Source organism: Cetorhinus maximus, chromosome 23 (genome assembly GCF_964194155.1).
Source record: "Cetorhinus maximus chromosome 23, sCetMax3.hap1.1, whole genome shotgun sequence".
In the NCBI taxonomy this organism is placed as follows: domain Eukaryota; kingdom Metazoa; phylum Chordata; class Chondrichthyes; order Lamniformes; family Cetorhinidae; genus Cetorhinus; species Cetorhinus maximus.
In genome coordinates this window covers 316,743-343,661 of record NC_135901.1, presented here as the reverse complement: position 1 = coordinate 343,661, position 26,919 = coordinate 316,743, and the positions used below count along the sequence as shown (strand labels likewise).

At 44.3% G+C, this 26,919-nt stretch overlaps 2 protein-coding genes across 2 annotated transcripts in view; both read right to left on the bottom strand.

Annotated features, from left to right (window-relative positions):
• The window catches only part of LOC144697690 (uncharacterized), a 31,232-nt gene extending 7,770 nt beyond the window's left edge, over positions 1-23,462 (bottom strand). Inside the window, exons 1-5 of the mRNA XM_078569703.1 lie at positions 23,375-23,462; positions 20,241-21,087; positions 10,036-10,659; positions 9,508-9,695; positions 474-1,202 (exon numbers count right to left, since the gene is read on the bottom strand). Of these exons, the coding sequence (XP_078425829.1) occupies positions 474-1,202; positions 9,508-9,695; positions 10,036-10,659; positions 20,241-20,978 (2,279 nt within the window). The 5' untranslated portion in view covers positions 20,979-21,087; positions 23,375-23,462. The remainder of the gene's footprint in view (positions 1-473; positions 1,203-9,507; positions 9,696-10,035; positions 10,660-20,240; positions 21,088-23,374) is intronic.
• Positions 23,463-24,068: 606 nt separating this feature from the next.
• LOC144698130 (uncharacterized) lies at positions 24,069-25,804 on the bottom strand. The gene has a single exon (XM_078570074.1). It carries the CDS (start codon positions 25,700-25,702, stop codon positions 25,172-25,174), a length of 531 nt encoding a protein of 176 aa, XP_078426200.1. The 5' UTR covers positions 25,703-25,804; the 3' UTR covers positions 24,069-25,171.
• Between the last annotated feature and the right edge of the window lie 1,115 nt (positions 25,805-26,919).

The following is a 26,919-nucleotide window of genomic DNA, read 5'->3' as shown; positions in this document are numbered from 1 at the left end:
CTTTTGTTAACAATAAGCTCTGAGATGAGCCAGTGTCTCTAAGGATAACAATCTTTCCAGGCTCTTTCTTGGACAAAAATGGAGTGACTTCCTCTTCAAATATAAATCCTTCATAATCCCTCAAGTCTCTATTTTCACCCATGGTAAATACATTAGAAGGTATTGATTTCTCACAAGCTTCCCCCTTTGGTGCAACTTTCTCTGGAGAAACATCAGCCACTTTTACCAATGCCACTGGTTTACTTTTTAATCTCCAATAATCTGATTTCAAATGTCCAACTCTATGACTGTGAAAACATATCAGTCTTTTTGACTCAGTTCCATCCTCTACACTATCTCTTTACCACTCTGGGGAGTATCTTTATTTTTAATTTCTACTATCCTTTCCACAATAGTTAGAGCTATCTTCATTCTGAAACAGTCTACCTTTCCACTGGATGTGAATAACAACAGAATCCAACGACTGTGATCACTTGTGAACTCGCTGGTGTCTGAGCATGCTGGATAACCGAGTGAACCCCTTCCCACACACGGAGCAGGTGAACGGTCTCTCCCCAGTGTGAATTGGCTGGTGTCTGAGCAGCCTGGATAACTGAGTGAATCCCATCCCACAATCAGAGCAGGTGAACGGCCTCTCCCCACTGTGCAGTTGTTGGTGCTGCCGCAGAGTGGATGAATCACTGAATCCCTGCCCACAGATGGAGCAGGTGAATGGCCTCTCCCCAGTGTGAACTCGCTGGTGTGTCTGCAGGCTGGATAACCGAGTGAATCCCTTCCTACACTGGGAGCAGGTGAATGGCCTCTCCCCAGTGTGAACTCGCTGATGTCGCAACAGGTTGGATAGTTGACTGAATCCATTCCCACACACACAGCAGGTGAACGGCCTCTCCCCAGTGTGAACCCGCTGGTGTGCCAGCAGATTGGATGAATCGCTGAATCCCTTCCCACACTCAGAGCAGGTGAACGGCCTCTCCCCAGTGTGTGTGCGTCGATGAATCTCCAGCAAAGATGGAGATCTGAATGCCTTCACACAGTCCTCACATTTCCACGGTTTCTCCATGATGCAAGTGTCCTTGTTTCTCTCTAGCTTGACTGTCAGCTGAAGCCTCATCCACACACAAAACATGTGTATGGTCTCTCCCCAGTGTAAATGGTGCAAACAGGCTGTGGAACTGGTTAAGGCTCTTTCCACAGTCAGTTTACTGGAACACTCTCACTTGGGTGTGTGTGTGTCTCTCAGTGCTTTTCCAGTCATACTAATTTTTTTAAATTATGGATGCAGACAGAACAGACAAACCTTTCTCTTATGGAATCAAAGACTGATGATATTCAGATTTTGGTGAATCAAGTTGCTGTATCAGATCTTAACGTGATGCTTCAGTTGAGTTTCCCATCCGTAATTCCACCCCTTCAAATATCCTGTAAAAGAAGTTTACAAAAGTCATCAGTCAGTACAGGATAGAAATTCAGAACCAATGGAACATTCTTTCTTCTCTCATTCCCCTAGGAGTTGTAAATCTCTGTCCCACACACCCTGCCTCCATTGTCACTCTGCTGGACCTAATAAACATCCTCCCAATTCTTCTGAAGGTGCCAATTCATGCTGATCAGCAGATCCATTCTCCCGAACACACACACATACAGCAACTCACTGCCGCAGAGGGTATTGGGAGAAAAGATGATCAATAATTTCAAAATGAAATTGGATGGATGTATGAAATTGATTTGAAGGAAATAAAATTGCAGAGGAACGGGGATATAGAGGGGAAATGGGACTGATTGGATTGCTTTGCAGAGAGTCGGCATGGACTTGAGTTGCTGAATGGACACCCTTTTGTACCGTAATGTCTCTGTGACTGGAAATATATAACGTAACTACATTTCTGTAATACAAGACTAGAAATTAACTGAATGTACCTAATTAGAGAATCATAAATAATATGTACCATATAACAGCACTAGACATATCTCTGTCTGATATTAAGTTACTGTCCCTTAAATGGACTCCTTCTAAGCTATAATGACTCGATAGCTGGACATATACGGTGCTACATTACAAAATTGGAAATAAATAATGTACTTTATCAGAGAACCAACAATATCTAGAATGTAACATATGACACTAGATGTACGCTATCTATACACAAGACATGTCCTACCTTACTATGTCCTCTTAAATGTTAGCCTTCTGGGAAAACCATCCCTTTAATTCTGTACATCAGGAAAGAGACCATTCTTTTAGCCAGACAAATAAATGTGTCAAGCTGAGAGAGCAAAGGATGTCAATGTCTTTGAGAGTAGAGATTGCGCCAACCTTTCTAGACTGCACCCTCCCTGGACTAACTCTTTTCCTTTTAGTTCCTGCAAGTCAACAATTTAAGACCAGAATTAGAAAATAAATAGACATACAATAAATACATTGATTTCCTCACAGATGTTGCACAGAAGTTTTAGCCTGAAGCTCATTGTTAAACTTCCGCATTGTTACGTCCACAATCGAACCCGACCTGAACCAGCCAATGGGAATCACTGCTTCGCGGTGACGTCCTCGGGTTCCAATCTTGCAGGCCAGGCGCGCGGACACGGGAGCCCTTTGTCCCCCCCTCCCCCTCCTCGTCCTCGAGACAAGGTTTCCAGGTAACCGGCTGACGGCTCCGGACAGGCCGAGAAGCCGCTCGGCGAACTGCCCTTCCCACTCCCCACCTTGTCTACGGCGGCTGCCTGATCCAAAAAGAGATCGAGCGTGACCGCTGGCGGCAGCCGCACTGCGCCTGCTCCAGGCAGCTCGGGTCAGCAGTGCTTTCTGCGCCTGCGCGCTGGGTTGCCAGATGCAAGGTGGGGGGAGGGGACGGGACTTTGTGAAGTGTCTTCGCTTTATTTTCTTCCGAGTCATGTAGTTTGATTTTAAACATAACAACATTTCTTTTTAGCTTCGCAAACACTAAAACTTCCTCCTCTGACCAACATCTGTGAGTAAATCACTTTCTTCACCCTCCCTGGGAAATACAGAGAGTTGTGGGACTCTGTAACTGGAATTAGTGCCAAATATGCTGAGGGGGGAAATGCTGGTGATTTTGTGGAACCTGTTTTTCATTGTATGAAAATTTTAAGGTCCAATACAAGAAGCAGTCGACATGGATCTATCGGCATGAATCACCACCTTCAGGAGAATTGGGAGGGTGTATAACAGGTACAGCAGAGTGAGAATGGAGAGTGTGTGAGGTGGAGATTTAGAGCTTTTGGGGAATAAGAGAGGAAAAAGTTTTCCACGGAATCTAAAATTGTCTGTTCTGAATTTCTATCCTCCGCTGACAATGATGACTTTTGTGAACTCATTTTGCAGGACAGATTGCAGACAGAAATCTCAAATGAAAGGTCACGTCAACATCTGACAGAATCACTCGATTCATCAGGACCTGAATATCATTGGCTTATGTATTTCATCAGTTTTGAATCTAGGAGGAAAACTGTTTTCTGGTCTGTCTGCTTCAGAAGGTTTCAAACATCAGTGTGGCTACATACCCGAGTGAGAGTGTTCCCGTGCACTGACTGTGGAAAGACCTTTAACCAGTTACACAGCCTGAAAACACATCACACCATTCACAGCAGGGAGAAACTGTACACGTGTTCTGTATGTGGATGAGGCTTCAACCGATCATCAACCCTCGAGAGACACAAGGACAACCGCACCTTGGAGAAACCATGGAAAAGACTGTTGGAAGGGATTGCCTTCCCTGCCTGCACTGGAATTATATTGACACTGGGGAGAGGCCATTCACCTGCTCTATGTGTGGGAAAGGGTTCAGTAATTCGTCCCAACTGCTGACACGCCTGTGAGTTCACACAGGAGGGAGACCGTTCACCTGCCCTGAGTGCGGGAACGGATTCAGTAATTCATCCACCCTGCTGACACACCAACGAGTTCACACTGGGGTGAGGCTGTTCACCTGCTCCCTGTGTAGGAAGGGATTCATTCAGGCATAGCATCTGCTGACACACCAACAGGTTCACACTGGGGAGATGTTGTTCACCTGTGTGTGGGATGGGCTTCACTCAGTCATCTCACCTGCTGAGACACCAGCAAGTTCACACCGGGGAAAGGCCATTCACCTGCCTTGCGTGTGGGAGGAGATTTGGTGTTTCATCCTCTGTCCTGGCATACCACCGAGTTCACACCATGGAGAGACTGTTCACCTGCTCCAAGTGTGGAAAGGTATTCACTCAGTCATCCAACCTTGCTGAGACACCAGCGAGTTCACAAGTGATGACAGGAGTTGGATTCTGCTGTTATTGCTGCTGTTAATCACACCCAGGACTGAACCATGTTCATTCTGACAGTTGGTGAAGTGGGAGGGTCGGAGGGTTTCTTTCTGCTGGACTAGCCGGTCTCACGACTTTGCTTCCAGTGGGCAGATGCTCTTTGAGCCTGAGTGGGCACATTTCCACTGAAATAATCCACAAAAGCTGATGAAGGACATTTATTTTATCCTGGATAGTAAATAGTGTTCTTCCTACCACTATAGGTAGATCTAAAATAAATACATTTGTTTCTGTTCCATTGAGTCTATAGCACAGGGCCAGGCCAGTCGGTTCAATTGCTCTATGTCAGTATTTATGCTCCACATGAGCCTCCACCCACCCCTCTTCATCTCCCCCCATCAGCATATCCTTCTATTCCTTTCTCCCTCATATATGTATCTAGCTTCCCCTTAAATGTATTCATGATGTTCACCTCAACCACTCACTGTGGTGGTGAGTTCCACATTTTCACCACTCACTGGGTAAAGAGGTTTCTCATGAAATCCCTGTTGAATTATTGAACCCCTTCATAATCTTAAAGACTTCCATCAGGTCACCCTTCAGTCTTCTCTTTTCTGGAGAAAAACAGCCCTCTCCTTTCCTGAGGGTTAAATGCTCTCAGCTTTGGAATTATTCTTGTGAATCTTTGTCGCCCCTTATCCAGTGCTTCTATTTCCTTTTCATAAAATGTGAGGGGTATAGACAGAGTAAATGCGAGTAGGCTCTTTCCACTTAGATTAGGAGAAATAAACATGAGAGGACATGGCTTTAGGGTGAAAGGGGAAAGGTTTAGGGGGAACATTAGAGGGAACTTCTTCACTCAGAGAGTGGTGAGAGTGTGGAACGAGCTACCATCTGACGTGGTAAATGCGGGCTCACTCTTAAGTTTTAAGAATAAATTAGATAGATACATGGATGGGAGAGGTCTGGAGGGTTATGGACTAGATGCAGGTCAATGGGACTAACGGAATAATATTTCGGCACAGACTAGAAGGGCCGAATGGCCTGTTTTCTGTGCTGTAGTGTTCTTTGGTTCTAAATGGAGATCACTAATGTTGACATTACTCTCAGTGTAGTCTAACCATGGTTCTAGACAAGCTCAACATAACCTCCCTGCTTTTCAATTGTATTACTGTAGACCGGAACCCCGTATACGGGCCCCACTCTTTAGGAAAGATGTGCAGCTCTTTGAGAAGCTGGAGAGAGGATTTATCTGAATGGTACTGGGGATGAAGGACTCCAGTCAGTTGGAGAGACTGGAGCAGCTGAAATTGTGCTCTTTAGATCACAGATTCAGTAGGACCGAGAAGGAGGTCTTTTTGGCCCATCGAATCCATGGTGCTGACTCTACGGCAAACTAGTCAGTCCCATTGCCCATTCTGTCACTGTAGCCCTGTGAGTTTATTTCCCACAAGTGCCCATCCAGTTTCCTTTTGAAATCACTTGTTGTTTCCATTTCCACCATCAATGCACATGGACCCGCAGGAGCCTCTGTCCCTGCTCACTCTTTAGAACTGTGCCATAAAATAGTGGAAGGTTCATCAACAGTGCTATCAGGCAGCGCTTACTCAGCAATAACCTGCTCACCATCTCACTGTTTGTATGAAGCATGCATGTCCCAAGATTTGATGGATAGCCCAGTTAGTGTGCTGAGGGAAACACGAGGCGCAGAGAGAGAGAGGGAGACCCCAGTCAGTAATAAAAAATGGTAATGAAATTGAGTCCAGACAAATATCAATGAATTAACACCACTTTATTAACAAATTAACAAAGTAAGCACTGTACTTGAATAAATGTTATTAACTGCCATAAATAAATCACTTAAGGGTCAGATTAATATAAAAGCAAAATACTGCAGATGTTGGAGATCTGAAATAAAAACAAAGTGCTGGAAAAATTCTGCAGGTTGGCAGCATCTGTGGAAAGGGGAACAGAGTTAACATTTCGAGTCCAATTTGACTCTCCTTCGGAACATATTAACTACATTAATGATATTAACAGGTAGTCACTTGCTAGTACAGAACTTTAGTATTGCCGAGAAAAGAGACATGATGTCGAAGCTTTTCATCTTGCCCTCATCAGGATAGATCCACAAGAATACCAAATCTCAAAGGGAACAACGGGTATGAAAAAGGGGTGCTGATTGGTTGGCAAGTGGACTGTGATTGGTAGAGCTGTCGCCATGGAGAATGCACCAGGGAACAGTAACTGCCAAGCTTTTCTTAAAAATTCAAACCAGACAAGTTGACTCTGACTGGTCAATTCATTGCCTTGGGGAATGAACAAGGGAATGGCTGTCCCCGAAGCTTCTGTTTAGTTGAAAAAGGTGCAATGAATGGAAATGTTCTTTCTGTTTGAAAAAAATGGGGCCCGGTGTTTGAATCTTGGTGAGCCACACTGTGAGTCTGACTGATAATCTTAAATTGGTTGTTAGTTTCATTCTTAGAACAATCAGGATCGTTTAGTAAGTGTTGTCCAATTGCAGAATCACATCAGTTAGTCACTATGTTCTGAGTTTTGCAAGCTCTGTCTGGTTAACTACAGTCAGTACTTTGCCTGTTGCGAACAGCCAAAAAGATGTGCTGCTTGATATGATCCGCCAGTCATTGAGACATACGGGCTACATACCTGGCAACACCCCAGCACTGAAATTCATATACCACGTTACTCATTTGTGTGGTAGACAGAATGTCCTTTTGGTTTCACATCAGCATTCTGTTAGTGAAGAATATTACTAATGTTGCCACTGCATAGTAACAGTGTTGCTTAAATTTTTGAGACACCTTATGCTTCCAGGATAATCTGAGGTAGATTGGGCATTTTCAGGACCCAAGGCCTTAGGCCCATTCATGAGTTTGCGCGATTATACAGCGACCCCCTGGTCTGGTCATGGTAGCCATTAACCCGCAGGATAGCTTTGATGCAGCCTATTTGGCATCAAGCTTGCATGGTGAGCAAATGGCTCAGGGCCTTGTTTACGAGATTGCTGATTAGGCCAATCTTATGGTGCGTGGAAATGTAGGAATCGCAACACATATATTAACCAGTGAAGGCAGGCATGCAGTAGACGGTAGTAGAGAACCCATTAGCAGGTATCTCAACCACCACATTGAGGAATGGGAGCTCCTTTGACTGCTCCATTTCAAAGGGGAATTTGAGCACCGGCTGGAACCCATTAAGATATATAAGGAAACCTTAGATGCAGCTGCAGAATCAAATATAACTAGTATATCATCTACAGCTTGGGAATACACAAGGGGTAGGAGGTTAGGGGTTAGTCCATCAAAGACGTGTTTCTCATGGAAACTGAGAAAGATGTTCGTGATAGCTGGGCCTGGGGGGGGATTTCATGTCAACACTATCCATTTGGGCAGGCATGGTGGTCATTAAATCAGATGTCAACTGTGCGAGTTATTGAGTTCATAAGTTCAATGAATGCAGATTCAGACAATGGTGGAGGGTTAGATTGCCATGACATAGTGACTTGGTGCAAATCTCTATGGCTTCCCTGAACGGTGTATTAGTGAATAGGCTCGCAATGTTGAACAAGCACATGGACATGGCATTGCGATCGATGTGCAAGTCCTGTATGGTCTTGGCAAAGGTGAAGGAATTCTTCACCATGTATGAGGAATGTGATATATATCATATATATATATATACACACACATGCATATACTGAACTAAAAATGTGTGTCGTATACACTACTCAATAAGATAGAGATATGGGGGGATTTTCAGCGTGTGGTCATGACCTGGAACTCGCTGCCTACGAGGGTGGTGGAAGCAGAGACAGTAAATGATTTCAAAGTGAAATTGGATGGGCATTTGAAGGAAATAAACTTGTAGGGGAACGGGGATAGAGAGAGGGAATGGAACTGACTGGATTGTTCTACAGAGTCGGCATGGACCCGAGTTACTGAGTGGATTGCTTGTGACGTAACGACTCTCCAACTGGAAATATATAACGTAGCCACTGTACTAAATTACAATTAGATTTTTACTGGATTTTTCTTTCAGTGACAAATGCATCAATTTAAAGGAGCATCGGCATTTACTTTGAAAATGCTTCTGACTTTAGGCCCCATGGAGGTCAATGTCAGGTCCCTGGTATCTGCCTGGGTGGGAGGGGGGACAGGTGGGCACCAAACTGGGCTTCAGTGCCACAAGGAGCAAAGCCGGTGTTCCTGCTCCACATGGTGATCCCACGGCTGGGAGGAAGCCTGGTGACAAGGGGAGGGTTTAGCGGCATCAACTGGGGGCAGCAGGAAGCCCGCCAAGGTCAACCAGCCTTGACTTATTCATCATGAATGTGGCTCCCTCACTTTGATGCCAGACGGTCAATTGACAATTGGCGGAGCCAATGTGCAGCCAGTGTCAGGGTATGAACAGTAGACATTGAGAGGTTGTTGCCTCCTAGCTGAGGAATCTACAACACAGGAGCACAGACTCAGGATAAGGGGCCGATCATTTCAGACTGAGATGAGGAGAAATGTTTTCACTCAGAAGGTTTGTGAATCTTTGGAATTCTCTTACACCTGGTTCACCAATACCCTGGAGGGCAGGAAATCTGCTGTCCTTCCCTGGTCTAGCCTACATGTGACTCGGGACCCACAGCAATGTGGTTGACTCTTAACCTTCCTTGGAAATGGCTGAGAAAGAAACTCAGCTGCACCATACCACAACAGATAAGTTGGACAAGGTGGGCTGCAGCGGTTGGAGAAGGAAGATCATCACAACCGTCTCATGGGCAATTAAGGATGGACAATAAATGCTGGCATCTCTTTCTGACACTGATTGGCTTCTGCTACCTCGCTCTCTGTGGAGATTCTCACTGACCGTTTCTGGTCACTATTCTCGCCAGGCAACAAACTAGAATGTTACAATCCCGGTAGGGACTGTTAATGTTTAAAGATAAGTCTAAACAGCCAGTGATTAACTGAAAGAACTACACCACAAAATTTCATGCTTTTACACAAAAACAAACTTTGTTGTATATATATCTCAATGAATAAATGAAGAAAGCACCACTCCCTCCCCAATGGTTCCCTTACCTTACGAAATCTTGAGGCTTCATTCACTTTCTTTGGGGCCAACCCAAGGTATGCCACAGCCCTCTGGAATTTACTTTGATTTCTCCCCAGTCTGGGATTTAGATATCCAGAGCTCTTCCTCTCTGTGAGGATGCCACTGCCTTCTTCAGCTCACTTTGGATAGACCAACTGCTTTTTCCCAGTTGGCTCCCACAGCCTCTTCATATCTCTTTCCAAGCTGATTGCTCTCTGACACAAGGCCAACTGCCTTTCACGGTGAGGACCACTGGAGATTTCTTCCTCTAGCTTCAAACTAGGCAAATCTTCCAGCTTCTTTTTCCCCTCACATGAATTCCAAGTAAACTGTAAATTACACAAGACCAAATCTGTAATTGTCCCCCGTGAGAAACATCCAGATAAATGTTTAAAAAATATTCTAACCCCCACAGCCCATCTCCATGGCAATGAGTTATGCTTTGGGAGAAAATGGAAGGCAAACTGAATTTCTTTTTCCTTCCAAACACCCTTTCATTCTGTGATCCAAATGAAAGATGAAACTGGATATTCGCAACAAGTCTCAAAGTGCATCAGTCCACTGGAAGCAAGGTCATGAGACCGGCCAGTCCAGCTGTGAGGATGAACATGGTTCAGTCCTGGATGTGATTCGCAGCAGCAATAACAACAGAATCAACCCTTGTAATCACTGGTGCAGTCGCTGGTGTCTCAATAGAAGGGAGGACCAAGTGAATGCCTTCCCACATACAGGGCAGATGAATGGCCTCTCCCCAGTGTGAACGCGCTGGTGTTCCTGCAGGCTGGATAACCGATTAAATCCCTTCCCACACACACAGCAGGTGAACGGCCTCTCCCCTGTATGAACTCGCTGATGTGTCAGTAGGTTGGATGACTGGGTGAATCCCTTCCCACACTTGGAGCAAATGAATGACCTCTCCCCAGTGTGAACTCGCTGGTGAGTTAGCAGGTTGGATGACTGAGTGAATCCTTTCCCACACTCAGAGCAGGTGAACGGCCTCTCCCTGGTGTGAACTCGCTTGTGTGTCAGCAGGTTGGTTGACTGAGTGAATCCCTTCCCACACTCGGAGCAGGTGAATGGCCTCTCCCCAGTGTGAACTCGCTGGTGTGACTGCAGAGTGGATGACTTGCTGAATCCTTCCCCACACACAAAGCAGGTGAATGGCCTCTCCCCAGTGTGACTGCGTCGATGAGTTTCCAGATCAGACGGGCAACGGAATCCCTTCCCACAGCCCCCACACTTCCATCTTTTCTCCATGGTGTGGGTGTCCTTCTGTCTTTCCAGGTTCAACAATCAGTTGAAGACTCATCTACAAACAGAGCACATTTACGGTTTCTCCCCAGTTTGAATGCTGTGATGTTTTTTCAGGCTGTGTAACTGGTTAAAGCTCTTTCCACAGTCAGTTCACTGTAACACTCCCACTCAGGTGTGTGTGTGTGTGTGTTTTGGTGCTTTCCCGGTCACACTGATGTTTGAAATCTTCTCCACAAACAGAACAGATAAACATTTCTCCTTCTAGATTCAAATGCCAATGACATCCACATCCCAATGAATCGAGTGACTCTGTCAGATCATGGTGTGATGTTTGTTTTGAGATTTCAGTCTGCAAATCCTCACCTCCAGATATCCTGTGAAAGGAGTTTACAAAAATCATCACTGTCAGTACTGGTTAGAAATTCAAAACAAACAATTCTAGTTTCTATGAAACATTCTTTCCTCTCTCATTCCCCAAAAGCTGTAAATCTCCATCCCACACACTCTCCCTCCATTCTCACTCTGCTGTACCTAATATACACCGCCCCAATTCTTCTGAAGGTGACAATTCATGCTGATCAACGGGTCCATGCTCACTGATTCTAATACATATAATATATTTTTTGGACTAAAGATGCATGTAATATACAGTAATGTATTACTTGATTAGAGATACACGCAGGATGTGAGGAAGAACTTTATTTAGGCAGCCTATAGCCTATGGGGATGGTGGCAGCAGAGATGATCAATTATTTCAAAATTGGATGGGCACTTGAAGGAAATAAATTTGCAGGGTGAGGAGGATATAAAGGAGGAATGGATCTGACTGGATTCCTCTGCAGAGTTGGTATGGACTCTAGTTGCCAAATGGACTCCTTCTGTGTCATATCGACTGTCTGAAAATATATAACATAGCTACAGTACTATATTACAAGACTAGAAATAATAATAAATGTACTTAATTGGAAAACCATAAATAATATGTCTAATATGAACCACATAACATCACTTCACTTAAACCTGTCCTATATTAATTTACTGTCCCCTTAAATATCAGCCATTCCCTGGGAAAACGACCCCTTTAAATGTGAACATTAGCCAGACAAACAAATGTGCCAAGATGAGTGAGCAAACGATGTCAATGTCTTTAAGAGAGAGAGAGAGTAGGCCAACCTTTCCAGAGTCTGCACCCTCACTGGATTCGCTTCCTTTCCCTTCAGTTCCTGCAAGTCAACAATTTAAACCCAGAATGAGAAAAGTAATGGAAAGGGGGAGAAAAGAAAGTGTTTTACTCACAGATTTGGACATGAGGAAATTTTAGTCTGTGTTAAACTCAATCTTCATTGACACAAAGCCCGCGCTCTGATTGCCTGGAAGACAAGAGTCCTTCCGGTCCTCCAATTCTTCCCATTGGTCAATCCCCGCATGAAGACACTTTGACCCCATGACGTGTTCCAATGTTGGCCACCGTGAAATGCTTTTCTCCACACATGCGTACCCCCTCTCTTCATTGCCCGTGCGCACTCCCGGGCCGTCCCGCCTGCGCGGTGGATAGACCGGTTTCCCTGAAGCGGGGACTTGTGGGAGTTACGGCTGCCATTACTGGGCCACAGCCCGGTCTCCAAATACATGGGACTGGCATGAAAAGTGGGAGTGAGGGGCGCAATGACCCCACCTTGTCACAAAGTACATGTAGAAGTCACTGGATTTGATTTTGACATCGCTTGAACAAAATTGTTAGTTAACTTTAGGCGTAGAGATTTAGATACCTGGGTGACATATTGGGGAGGCAAATTGTGACTCTGAAACTGAACCCGAGAATCAGCACCTTCAGGGAAGGAGAATTCTAGTTTGAGAGGGAAAAGGATTTTTTATGTCAACTGGAATATCAGTTTCTAATTTCTATTGTGTATGTACTGTAATGGCTTTAGTAAACGTCTTGTCAAGCATATTGGAGAAGGAGGACTTGCAGATGGGAAAATCAAATCAAACATCCCATGAACACTTGAAGGAAATAAATTTGCAGGGTGAGGAGGATATAAAGGAGGAATGGATCTGACTGGATTCCTCTGCAGAGTTGGTATGGACTCTAGATAGACTTAATTGATTCATCAGGACCAGATGATCATCAGCCATTGAATGTGGAAGGAGAAATATTTGTCTGTTTGAAAATATTTCTAACATCAGTATGACTGGCAAAGCATCGAGACAAACGCACCCAAGTGAGAGTGTTCCAGTGCAATGACTTTGGAAAGAGCTGCAGCTAGTTACACAGCCTGACAAAGCATTGCACCATTTACAACGGGGAGAGACCGTTTATATGAGGCTTCAACTGATTGTTGAACATAGTGAGACACAAGGACACCCACAACAGGGAAAAACCATGTAAATGTGGGGCCTGTGGAATGGGATTCTATTACCCTCTGCTCTCGCCCTCCTCCCTGCCCCCATTGCATTTGGAAAACCTGTGGATTTATGATTTACGCAATCTGGACACTACTGTATTCCTTTAATGAAACCTAACTTTTCTATTAAGCAGATTAAAGGAGTGTTATTAGCGTCAGGGGATAGGAATTTAGAAGATGAAAAGCAAATTGTGTTAAAATTGCACCAGCAGTTTGTCCATCCTTCTTTGCAAAGGTTAAAGATTTTGCTAAGGGATGGAGAGTACACTAAAATTACAGAGCAGATAAGCAATAGATGTGGCATACATAAGAAATACAGAAGGACACTGTCACGGCTGATAGTGAGTCCACCTTTAGCGGGGCATTTCAATGAAGTTCTGACAATAGATTTAAAGGTATGGGATAAAGAAAAGAACATTTTTGTTTTATATTTCGTAGATTTGGCAACAAGGTTTAGCCAGCCGACAATCATATACAGTAAAGAGAAAATAATTGTGGATCAGATAATGGAGAAGTGGATAGGGACTGGATTGGGACCACCAGCAAAATTCCTCACCGACAATGGGGGAAATTTGCTAATGACGAGCTTGTGGATATGTACAAAAACATGAATATAATAGTTATGAATACCGCAGCTGAAAGCCCCTTTAGTAACGGAGTGTGTGAAAGGAATCATGCAGTAATAAATGAGATGCTTCGTAAAATATTGGTGGATAGACCAAGCTGTAAATTATCATCAGCTCTAGCATGGGCTGTCCATGCCAAGAATTCACTGCAGATGGTTGGGGGCTATAGTCCATATCAGTTGGTTTCTCGGTAGAAACCCAAAAATTCCTTCAGCCCTGAATGGTCAGCCCCCAGCTTGGGAGGGAACTACGATTAGCTCTACCTTATCTGAGCATCTAAATGCACTGCACACGGGTAGAAGAGTGTTCTTTAAAGCCGAAGTTTCGGAAATAATCCGGCGAGCTCTAAGACACAATGTATGACCATCAGAAACTATTTTCAATCGGGGAGACATGGTATACTGTAAGAGAGAAGGACTTAATGAGAGGAAAGGTCCAGGAAAGATTATCAGTAAAGATGGTAAAACAATCATTTACAACATGGGAACTACACTATTCGGGTGCACTCATCAAGGTTAGTTGGCACAGACTACAAATTTGCGGGTTCAGAAAGTGTAGGAAGGGACGAGGAACCATGTGCTTCTCATACCCATATGTTGCACGATTGTGAGGACCAGGCAGATAAAGTTGACAGGGTATCTGAAGATGGAGACAGTACTTTGGACAAAGAAGATGAAGCGATTTGTCCCAGAGGATGAATGTCGAAAGCTGGCACTAAAGTTACATGCTTGCCAGAAGGAGCCAGTCAATGGTGGGATGCAATGATCGTAGGTAGAGCAGGGAAGGCCACTGGAAATATTAAAACTGGTTAAATATATGAGATAAAGGCCTATGGATTGGAAACATGAAGTACAAAAGTAGAAGGCATGGAAATGCAGTATCAGTTCAGACAGTGGGCCTGGGAGTGAACATGCCTCTCGGAGGAGATCGCGAACTGTTGAATGAACATCTATAAATGGGAGGGAGATCAAACATAACATCCGGAGCATGATAGAAGGCAGGATAGAGAGTATAGCTTAACAAGGTCAAGGAATATAGCACAGACTGGTAACAAGGAGCAGAAGCTCATGTGATTGAGAAGCCTTATTAGTTTCAAACAAATTAGACTATAAATTAATAAAGGATGCCAAACAGCAAGAACTACAGAGTTGGAAAGAATTTGGGGTATACCAGATAGGGGACAACCAGCTCTGTCTCATAGGCGGATATGCATGGAAAAGGTGCTTCCTGATGGGACTTCTAAAACTAAAGCCAGACCAGTGGTATGAGGGTTTGAAGAAAAACTGCGTGACCAGGGTGCGCGAGTACATTCACCGACAGCAGGGAAAGTTATGTTGGAGATCCTTTTGGCTCTATTAGCTACAAATGCTTGGGAATGCAAGTCCATTGATATTAAAGCTGCTTTTTTGCAGGGAGACCAACTTCAAAGGGAAATTTTTCCCCGTCCACCAAAAGAGGTGCCAAACGCAGAAAGGATTCTCTGGAAGCTAAATAAATGTGTATACAGTTTAAATGACGCCTCCAGAGTTTGGTATTTCTCAGTGAGGTCAGTTTTGTTAGTGTTCGGTTGGAAGGCCCGGCAATGTTTTATTGGTACCATGGAGGGAACTTGCAGGCATCTTTATGATGCATCTAGATGATTTGTGTGGGGTAGTAGTAGTGAATTTGAAACAGTTGCCATTGATGGGCTCAGAACGGAGTTTAAAAATTGGAAGTCAGCCTTTTGTTGCATTTAAGTACATTGGATTGGAAATCAGGCAGGAAGGATCACATATCCTTTTACATCAGCAATCCTACTTAGAGAACATCAATCCCGTTGCAATTAGTCATGGTAGGGCCTCCCAGAAAGATACCACGGCTTCTGAAATTGAAAAAAAGGAATGCAGAAGTCTAATTGGGCAACTCAGTTGGCTAGGCAAACAAACAAGGCTTGATGTCAGTTCTGACATTTTGGAATTAAGCACTAAAATGAACGATCCCAAGGTTGAAGGGATTATTCTGGAAAACAAATCATTGACAACATTAAAAATGGAACAGTGTGTTTGAAATTCCATCTCTGGGTGATGTTAGAAAAATGAAATGGATTGTGTTTAGTGATGTGTCTTATGCACATCTATATGATGGGTTTTCAAGTGTGGGAGGATTTATAATATTTCTTATGGTGAAAAAGGCAAATGCTTCCCTTTGACATTGGAATCTAAAAAGATGCAAGGAGTTGTAAAAAGTACGTTAGCAGCGGAGACTCTTGCCCTTGTTGAGGTGATAGATATGGCATTCTATCTATCAAAGATACTGGAAGACGTTTTAAATGGAAAAGGGTATTCAGGGACGGTACCTATCGAATGTCTCATAGATAATAAGTCACTTTGGGAAAATGTTCACTCTATGAAGTGCGTTAATGGGAAGAGATTGTGAATTGACATTGCAAGTTTAAAAAAGATGCTCGAGAATAAGGTTGTCAAGATCGAATGGATTGATAGCAGCTACCAATTATCTGACTGCTTCACCAAAAGAGGAGCAAGCTCCAAGAAGTGATTAGAGATCTTCAAAGAGGAATGTCTTTCTCTTTAAGAAAAAAATACTCCTTTTCTGTGGACATATCTGTACATGTGTGGTCTTTTTTTAAGGAGGAGAATAAGGTGAATTTATTGAATGAAACAATATATATTGATAAAAGCAAAAATAAAAGCAAAATACTGCGGATGCTGGAAATCTGAAACAAAAACAAAAATAGCTGGAAAAACTCAGCAGGTCTGACAGCATCTGCGGAGAGGAACACAGTTAACGTTTCGAGTCCATGTGACTCTTCATCAGAACTATATACTGATGTTTGTTATTACTTTTTTTTTGTGTGATTATATAAACTTAAAGGTTATTTTATTTTTAAGAAGAGGGGAATCTGTTAGGGAAGGAAACAGTTAAAGAAGTCCAATTGCTAATTATTAAGTTGTTTAACTAAGTACCCATTCGGTTGTACAAAAGGGATAACAGTTGAGACTAGTTGGCTCTGTGGAGAGTTTTATAACAAGCAATAAAATTCTGTCTGAAGGAGTTAGTCTTGGCTTTGGTCTTCATTTCTAAACAACTATTGGAACTTAACATATAATTGTATAAGACTTATTTACACTTGTATTCCAATCCCTTTGTAATATAGGCTAACATACCAGTTGCCTTCCTAATTACTTGCTCTACCTGAATGTTAAGCTTCCGTAATTCATGTACAAGGGCAGCCAGGTCTCTCTGAATACAACCATTTCCCAGTCTTTCACCATTTGAAAATTATTTTGCTTTTGTTTTATTTTTTCTCCCCAGTGAAGTGGATAACTTCACACTTCACCACATTGTATTCCATCTGCCATGTTGTTACCCACTCACCCAACCTGTCTATATCCCTCTGTGGACTCTGTCCTCCACACTGTTTACTTTCCCACCTAACTTTGCATTGTCAGCAAATCTGGATATGTTACACTCAGTCCCACCGTCTAGGTAAATAATATAGATTGCAAATAGCTGATTCCCAATTACTGATCCTCGTGGTGCCTGCCAGTTATAGTCTGCCAACCTGAAAATGTCCCATTTATTCTGAACCTCTGTTTTATGTCTGTTAACTGACCCTCAATACATGCTAAGATATTGTCTCCATCACATGAGACCTAATTTTGTGTAATGACCTCTTCTGTGACACCTTATCAAAAGCTTTTTGAAAATATAAACTGCTTTCCCCTTATCCACCTGACGGTTATGCTCTGTTCCCTGTGTTATTCTCATTATCTTTTCCTGACCCACTCTGCTTACTTTTACCCAAACATTGCTCTGGAGCTTGACATTTCCCTTGCTGCTTTTGAATTTACTCTTTCCTGAATTATCCCACACCCACCACCACCAGATGGGCTGGTAAGATGGGCAGAGCAGTGGCAAATGGAATTTAATCCTGAGAAACTTGCTTTTTGGGAGGACTAACACGGCAAGGGAATACACAATAATTGGTAGGACCCGAGGAAGTACAGAGGATCAGAGGGACATTGGTGTACATGTCCATAGATCCCTGAAGGCAGCAGCACAGGTAGATAAGGTGAAGACGGCATATGGGATACTTGCCTTTATTAGCTGAGGCATGGAATATAAGAGCAGGGAGGTTATGTTAGAGCTTTTTAAAATGCAAGTGGGCTTCTCAGGATTAAATTACATTTGCCACTGCTCTGCCCATCTTACCAGCCCATCTATATCGTCCTGTAATCTAAGGCTTTCCTCCTCACTATTTATGACGCCACCAATTTTCGTGTCACCTGTGAACATACTGATCATACCTCCTATATTCACGTCTAAATCATTAATGTACACTACAAACAGCAAGGGTCCCACAGCTGGAGTACTGTGTGCAGTTCTGGTTGCCACACTAGAGGAAAGATGTGATTGCACTGGAGAGGGTGCAGAGGAGATTCACCAGGATGTTGCCTGGGCTGGAGGATTTCAGCTATGAAGAGAGACTGGATAGGCTAGGGTTGTTTTCCTTATAGCAGAGAAGGCTGAGGGGGGACCTGACAGAGGTGTACAAAATTATGAGGGGCAGAGATAGGGTAGATAGGAAGAAACTTTCCCCCTTAGCGGAGGTGTCAATAACCAGGAGGCATAGATTTAAGATAAGGAGCGGGAACTTTAGAGAGGATTTGAGGAAAAAAAAATTTCACCCAGAGAGTGGTTGGAATCTGGAACACGCTGCCTGAGGGGGTGGTAGAGGCAGGAGCCCGGGCAACATTTAAGAAGTATTTAGATGAGCTCTTGAAATGCCAGAGCATACAGTGGCCCCACACTGGCCAAGTGCTGGAAAACTAGACTGGAATAGATAGGTGCGGCCAGTATGGACATGATGGGCCGAAGGGCCTGTTTCTGTGCTGTATAACTCTATGAATCTCTGTTAGTGTTTTTTTTGGTGTTTCTTCAGGTGTCTTTCCAAATGACTATAATAAAGCTGAAGAAAAATAAAACTAAAGAAGTGAGCTTTCACAGGTAAACAGAGCTTCAACCATCTTAGACCAAAAAGTGTTAAAGAGGATGGGGCTTCCCACAACTTGTGAGCTCCGAAGCATAACCTCAAGGGTGAAGCTTATCTTCAGGGAATCACATTTTTTGTGCCTTTTCCAATTGTACAAGTCAATTGTGATTCATTCTTAAAGGTTTACTTTCAGTCAGTAATTATAACTTTTCACATTTCTCAGCCCAGGAACTGGCAGCATTTTAGATTAAATACTAATCGTGCACTTCTCTTGGAGCTGGTGTTTGGAGACGATCATGTCCTCTGTAGATCTGCCAGCACAGAAACTGCACTCTGCTTCTGGATACACACAGTCTGCAAATAGATGAAGTCTTTAAGCATGATGCTAGTGAAGGTCTTCCCAGTGACGTTAGGGAGTGAGATGCCCCTGTAGTTGTTGCAATCTTCTCTGTCACCTTTGTTTTTGTTTACTGTGATGATTTTTGCTTCACACATGTCCTGTAGAACGGATCCTACCTTCCAACAGAGGAGGAGATGATGAAGGTGTGACAGTAGATGGGACTTTCTGTGCTTGAGCAGTTCAGCTGGAATTCCATCCTTGCCGGTTGCCTTTCTGCTTGCTGAACAATCAATGGCCTTTTTCAGCTCAAGTGATGAGGTTTCCTCGTCCAACTCAGCCCTGACAGGAAGCTGCTGGGGAGAGTTAAACAGAGACTGGGAGATGTCTGTCTCACAGGGATTACAGCTCCCAGTGTTAAACCCAGTGACAACCTGCTCACTTCTGTCAGTCAGCAGTTCACCATCTGCCCATTTCATGGGAGGGGCAACTTTGATGATGGTCGGACCAAGCGCCCTCTTGATCCCATCATACATGGCACATAGTTCCCGTTGTGACAGGCAGTTTGGATTTCTTGACACAGGCTGATCTAGTGTTTACTTACACAGCTCCTCCCTGTCTTTTGCACAACTGTCTAGGAGACTTTCAAGTTATGCAGTGTTCTAGCTGTCGGGTTTATGTTGTGCATCAGGTTGGCTTTGCTTTTTGCTTCAATGACAGATTCATCTCTGCTGAGTGGGTCTCAAACCAGCCTTTGTTGTGGGTTCCACCTTTACCAAATGTTGCTGCTGCTGTGTCAGAAATGATTGAATCAGCGACTTCCAAACATCATCAATATCGATGTTGATTGATGAAGCTTTTATTGATGTGCCGGTAAAATATTTTACTGTTTTGTTTAACCTTCCTTGATAATTTAATTTCATGATGGAGGTGTCACTGTGAAGAATGTGGAAGTCACTAAGAATTGTCAGCAAGGATTAATCAGCACTTTCTAACTGTCGATGCTAATCAGAGCAACTGCAAAATACACAGAGGCGGCAGGAAAACTCTCCCCACAAAAGCCCCCAAAACCCCATGAATATTCAGTCACTGGGGTGACCATTGAAAAAAAGTTGCCCCCGAATGTGGGAGAGACAGAATCTGTGAGAAACAGCTTCTCCAGTCAGATTCTGTCTCTCCTGAACTTGCTGCTCTTCTATTCAGTCCTGGATGTGATTAACAGAAAAATCCAATCACTATAGTCACTTGTGAACTTGCTGGTGTCTCAGCAGTGTGGATGACCGACCAAATCTCTTCCCACACATGGAACAGGTGAATGGTCTCTCCCCAGTGTGAACTTGGTGGTGTCGCAGAAGGGTGCATGTCTGATTGAATCTCTTCCCACACACGGAGCATGGGAACGGCTTCTCCCCAGTGTGAGTGCGCTGGTGTACAGTGAGGTCAGATGATTGCTTGAACCCAGTCCCACAGTGAGAGCATCTGAACGGTCTCTCGTCAGTGTGAACACGTTGATGGGACATCAGTTCCCCAGAACTTTTATAGCACTTCCCACAGTCTGGGCATTTAAAAGGTCTCTCATCAGAGTGAACTCGCTGGTGTCTCAGCAGGTGGGCTGAAATGGTGAATCCCTTCCCACACTCGGAGCAGGTGAAGGGCCTCTCTCCAGTGTGCATCCGCTGGTGTGTCAGCAGGTTGGATGACTGAGTAAATCCCTTCCCACACTTGGAGCAGCTGAATGGTCTCTCCCCAGTGTGAGTGCGCTGGTGCGTCAGCAGATGGGATGAGGTAGTGAATCCCTTTCTACACTTGGGGCAGGTAAACGGCCTCTCCCCGGTGTGAATGCGCCGATGAATTTCCAGCCTAACTGGATAATTGAATCCCTTCCCACAATCACCACATTTCCACAGTTTCTCCCCAGTGTGACTCTGCTTGTGTCTCGACAGGACAGAACAAGTGTATGGTTCCTCTCCAACGTGAACGGTTCTTTTTCCTTCCATGTTCAAAATCCGGTAATATTCAGGATACAATTAATTGGACAACTTTGCCAGATCCTGATGTGATGTTTGATTTCAGTTTCCTGACTGCAAATCCTCCCCTTCTAATATCCTGTGAAATTGATTGAAAACAGAAAAAAGGGAGTGAGAGAGAACCCACAAAAACGCAAAGGCAGGTTGTGAAATTGAGTTGAATGAATCTGGTCATTTGTGGGGCTGGCACTGGGAGAAAGTGACCATGAAAACTGCTGGATTGTCGTAAAAATGCAACTAGATCACCAATGTCCTTCAGGGTAAAGAACCTGTCACCCGGTCTGGGCATGCACAAGACTCTGGCCTCTATGGGTGGAGAGAGAGAGAGAGCGAGGTGAGAGGGGCAAAGGGCGGAGAGAGAGATTTTATATATCTACAACTCGACCAGAACTTTGACAGAATCTCCCAAACTCTCAACCTCCAACACCTAGAAGGACCAGAGTAGCAGGTGGATACAAATGCCTTCACCTGCAAGTTCCTCTCCAACTCACACATCGTCCTGACGTCTGACATCTAGCACTGCATGAGGAGAAATTTCCTCCATTTAACATACAAACACACAATTTAGGAGCAGGAGTCGGCCACTTGGACCCCCGAGCCTCCTCCGCCATTCAATAAGATCATGGCTGGTCTGATTGTAACCTCCCGCCTACCCCCGATAACCTTTCACCCCCTTGTTTATCAAGAATCTATCTAACTCTGCCTCAAAAATATTCAAAGACTCTGCTTCCACTGCCCTTTGAGGAAGGGAATTCCACAACCTTCTGAAAGAAAAAAATCCTCTTCTCTGTCATAAATGAGTGGCCCCTTATTTTTAAACGGTGACCCACACCCTCATGTCCACCTTTGATGCTCTAGTTCCGAGTGAAGCCTTGACTCTCTCTCACCCTGGACACTCCCCCCAGTACAACCCTCATGTCCGTTCGTTTAGCTCCAAGGGATGCAGACTTGAACGGCGGACAACTGGTTTAACCATCCACCCCCAGATCTTGCTGAAGCACCTAACGCACTATAGGTTTCTTTTCTCACCTGCTATAACTGTTCACTATTCTAGGATCATCCTCCAATGCAAATATAACCCCAGGCTTTTTCTCTCATGCAAATCATCTTTCTTAAACCTTTTTTCACTGTCTCCTCCACCCTCACTTCCAATAGTAAGAGAGAGGAGCTCACAGACTTTTGTCACTAAGATCAAGATCATCCATTCAGCTGCCTCCACTGCTTCCTTCCCTTCCACTCGCCCACCTGGCCAAAGTTCCTCTGGAGCTTCCCCCTGCCCAAGCCCCGAACATCTTTCTCTAGTTTCTCTCCTGTCTCCTATATACCCACTCTGAACTTAACTTGTCCATGACACCCACCTCTTGCTTCCTCAATACTTTTGTCACTTGAACTGCTAAATATTCAACTTCATCTCTTGGTTCCCATGTTAACAAATACTGTTAACAGTTCTCTCTAGGTGCTGTTCCTTTCTCCTTTAAATCTGCCATATCACCGCTTTCGCCAATACATAAGCTTTCCTCAGTAAATATTGGGAAGACTGAAGACATTGTCTTCAGTCCCTGCTACAAACTCCACTGCCTAGTCACTGACTCCATCCCTCTCCCTGGGAACTGCCTGACACTGAATCTGATTGTTCACACCCATGGTGAAATATTTCACCCCACGATGAGTTTCTAACTACATATCCGCATCATCACCAAGGCTGCCTATTTCCACCTCAGTAACATCGCCTGACTGCATCCCAGTCTCAGCTCATTTGCTGCTGAAACCATCATCCAATCCTTTGTCACCTCTGGACTTAACAACCCTAACGCACTCCCAGCCATCCTTCCAGATTCAATCTCCACCATCCAAAACTCTGCTGCTCTTGTGCTTACTTGGACCAAGTCTTGTTCATCCATCACCCCTGTGATTGCTGATCTACAAAGGCTCCCAATTCAGAGGCAGCAACATTTTAAGATCAGCAGCCATGGTTTTCCTCCATGGTTGCGATAATCCCTATCTCTGTAATATCCTCCAGCCACACACCCCTCCAAAATATCTGCACTCATCCAATTCCACCCTCTTAAGCATTCCCGATTTTAATTGCTCCATCATTGATGGCCTAAGCTTTGGAAATTGCTCCCAAACCTCTCTAACTTGCTTTTCTCTTTTAAGACACACCTTAAACCAACCTCTTTCACCAAATTTATGTCCTGATATCTCATCGTGTGGCTCATTGTTAAATGTAGCTTTGTAAAATTTTGTGAAATGCCCTTGAATGCTTTATGTTAAAGGTGCCAGATAAACACAAATTCTTTCTGTTGATTTGGACATACATCACCTTTCCTACATCATCATTGGGTGAAAATCCTGTAACTCCTTACCTAACAGCATTGTGGGAGCATCTTCACCACATGGACTGCAGCGATTCAAGAAGGTCAAACATCATCTTCTCCACAAGCAACTGTTGACTGGCAATATATACTGGTATTGGTGGAGAGAGAAACAGAGTTAATTATTCAGGTCTGTAGAATGAATGAACAGGCAATAAAAATGGTGCAGAACTTGATGATCAATATAAGCTCAAAAGCGAAAGAGCTGGGAAGCCAGCAGCACATGGTCAGGGGATGGGCAGCAGTGGAAACCTCATTTAGACATGGTCGGCAGAAGAAACAGTAAAATGCTAAACAGAACTAAAATACATTCATTATTAGAGACAGAGGAAGTTAGACAATGGCAGAGAGGTGATCAGGGAAGAGAGAGTTGAAACAGAGCAATGGATGGACATGGATTCAGATCCACAGCAGAGGAATCAGACCAGCCCCAGAGCCATGGAATCTCTTACGAAAAGCAATAGTCAAAAATGCTCACATCTGAAACAATTTCACTTTTCAATATTAAAATCTCCTGCTGGAGCCTGCAGCTGGAAAGATATCAGAAGCACTGGAGTCAGAGAAAAATCTCCCAGTTGAGGAAATACCCGGGGAGCGGGGTGATGTCACTGAGCAATTGTCGGTGCGTGATGACATCACAGACACGAACACAGAACATCTGGGTCTGTGCAAACCAGTGATCACCACACATTATGAAGGATGTGAGGGTCCTTGAGAGGATGCAGAGGAGGTTTATCAGAATAGTTCCAGGGATGAGGGATTTTAGTTGCAATGTTAGGTTGGAGAAACTGGGCTTGTTCTCCTTGGAGCAAAGGAGATTGAGGGGAGATTTGATAGAGGTGCACAAGTTAATAATAGGTTTAGATAAGGTAGATAAAGAAAAGCTGTTCCCATTATTTGATTGTAAAAAAAAATTATGGACACGGATTTAAGATTTTGGGAAGAGATAAAGAGGGAATGTGAGGAATAACTTTTTTTTATACAGTGAGTGGTAATGACCTGGAACTCAATGCTTAAGCTCAAAGGCTGATAATATCCAGGTCCTGATGAATCGGGTCTGCTCGGAATGTGATGTTTGGTTTGACTTTCCCGTCTGTAAATCCTCCCCTTCTCACCCCCTGTAAAAGGTGTTTCCAAAATCCATCCCTGTCAGTCCAGGATAGAAATTCACACCATGCTCTCCTCCTGCTCCAGGATCAGTAAAGTGAGTTAAAGGTGATTTCTCATTAACAAACCCATTGCTGCATTTCCTTCATTAACCCACATTTGTCCACTCGGGCCTGGCACCGGGAGAAAGCCCGCAGCTGCCGTTCCGTTCGGTGCAAAGGCGGGCCCGGTACTTTCTTACTGGGGGTGTTGAGGCCTCCACTGGGTGTTTGTGAAGCCTCCCCTCCCACCCACTGCCCCTAACGCTGCCTCCGCTTATCCGCCTCCTTCCCGCCTGAAGATGAGACAAACAAGCGTCTGTCCATGGACATCACCTGCACTGCGCATGCTCCAGATCACAATGCCCGGGGAGTGATTGACGGCAGCGCCGGACCAATAGAAATATGGGACAGGACTGGAGGACCAAGAGGCGAATCGGATGGTCCTCCAACCAATCGGAGTGAATGAGGGGCGGAGCTGAGCCTGGATCTCCCTCATTGGCTGAAACTCTGCATCATTTTAGAAGCTGATTTGTCTCAAACTCCAGGAGAAAACTGGACCTTTCTGTTTGTGGCTTTAAACAGATGAAACCCTGTGGGTGTGGAGCAAACATTTCAACATTTGTTAGTGAAATGAAATCATTCAGGACAGACAGCAGGGCCTCTCCCCGGCATGACTGCGTTGGTGTATCAGCAGATCCCTTGTGCTTTTGAAGCCAGAATCACAGACAGAACATTGAAAAGGTCTCTGATCAGTGTGAACAAGTTGGTGTGATGTGAGGTTGGTTAAACAAGTGAATCCCTTCCCACACACGGGGCAGGTGAACGGTCTCTCCCCAGTGTGAACACGGAGATGTTCAATGAGATTGGATGACCGTCCAAATCTCTTCCCGCAGTGAGAGCAACTGAATGGTCTCTCCCCAGTGTGAACTCGCTTGTGTTCAGTCAGGGTAGATGATTTAATAAAGTCCTTTCCACATATGGAGCAGGTGAATGGTCTCTCCCCAGTGTGAACTCGCTGGTGTGTTAACAAGGTAGATAACTGAGTGAATCCCTTCCCACAATCAGAACAGATGAACGGTCTCTCCCCAGTGTGACTGCATCGATGAGTTTCTGTCTTGGATGGATAATTGAATCCCTTCCCACAGTCCCCACATTTCCATGGTTTCTCCATGGTGCGGGTGTCCTTGTGCTTCTCCAGGTTGAATGATCAGTTGAAGCCTCGTCCACACACAGAAAAAGGGGTACACTTTCTCTCTGCTGAGAATGATGTGGTGTTTTTCAGGCTCTGTAACTGGTTAAAGCTCTTTTCACAGTCAGTTCACTGGATCATTCTCACTCGGGTGTATGTGTGTGTCTTGCTGCTTTTCCAGTCACATTGAAGTTTGAAATCCTTTCCTACAGACAAAAATTTCTCGTTCTACATTCAAAGGCCGATGATATTCAGGTCCTGATGAATCAAGTGAACATCAGACCTTGACGTGATGTTTGATTTGAGTTTCATGTCTGTAAATTTTCATCGCCTTATGCCCTGGAAAAGGAGTTTACAAAGTCATCCCTGTCAGTCCAGGATAGAATTTCAGAGCAGACAATTCCAGTTTCTGTGGAATATTTTTTCTTCTCTAGTAGAATAAAATTAATGCGTAAATCATTTTCTCTCCTGGTCACTGGGACTGTGACTCACTTCTGCCCCACAAACAGCACCACTTACAGCAGGGAGAAACCATGCATGTGTTCTGCATGTTGTCAAGGTTTCAACTGATCCTCTCTTTTGTTAAAACACAAGTGCAATCACACTGGGGAGAAGCTGTGTCAATGTGGCGATCTTGAAAGGAATTAAACTATCTGTCATGTGGTATTTATAAACGGTTTAGACTTGAATGTAGGAGGGTTGATCAGTAAGTTTGCGGATGACACAAAAATTGGTGGGGTGGTAAATAGTGAGGAGGAAAGCCTGAGATTACAGGAGGATATAGACGGGCTGGTCAGATGGGCTGATCAGCGGCAAATGGAATTTAATCCTGATAAGAGTGAGGTGATGCACTTGGGCAGGTCAAACAAGGCACGGGAATACAAAATGAATGGAAGGACCCTGAGAAGTACCGAGGATCAGAGGGACCTTGGTGTGCATGTTCACCGGTCCCTTAAGGTAGCGGCGCAGGTTGATAAGGTGGCTAAGAAGGCATATGGGATACTTGCCTTTATTAGCTGAGGCATAGAATATAAGAGCAGGGAGGTTATGCTGGAACTGTATAAACTTTGATTAGGCCATAGCTAGAGTATTGTGTGCAGTTCTGGAATCTGCATTATAGGAAGGATGTGATTGCACTAGAGAGAATGCAGAGAAGATTTACCAGGATGTTGCCTGGGCTGCAGAGTTTTTGCTATGAC

Excerpts from the sequence above, each read along its gene's own strand:
- LOC144698130 (XM_078570074.1), bottom strand. The coding sequence starts at position 25,702 with ATGGAGAAACCATGGAAATGTGGGGACTGTGGGAAGGGATTCAATTAT.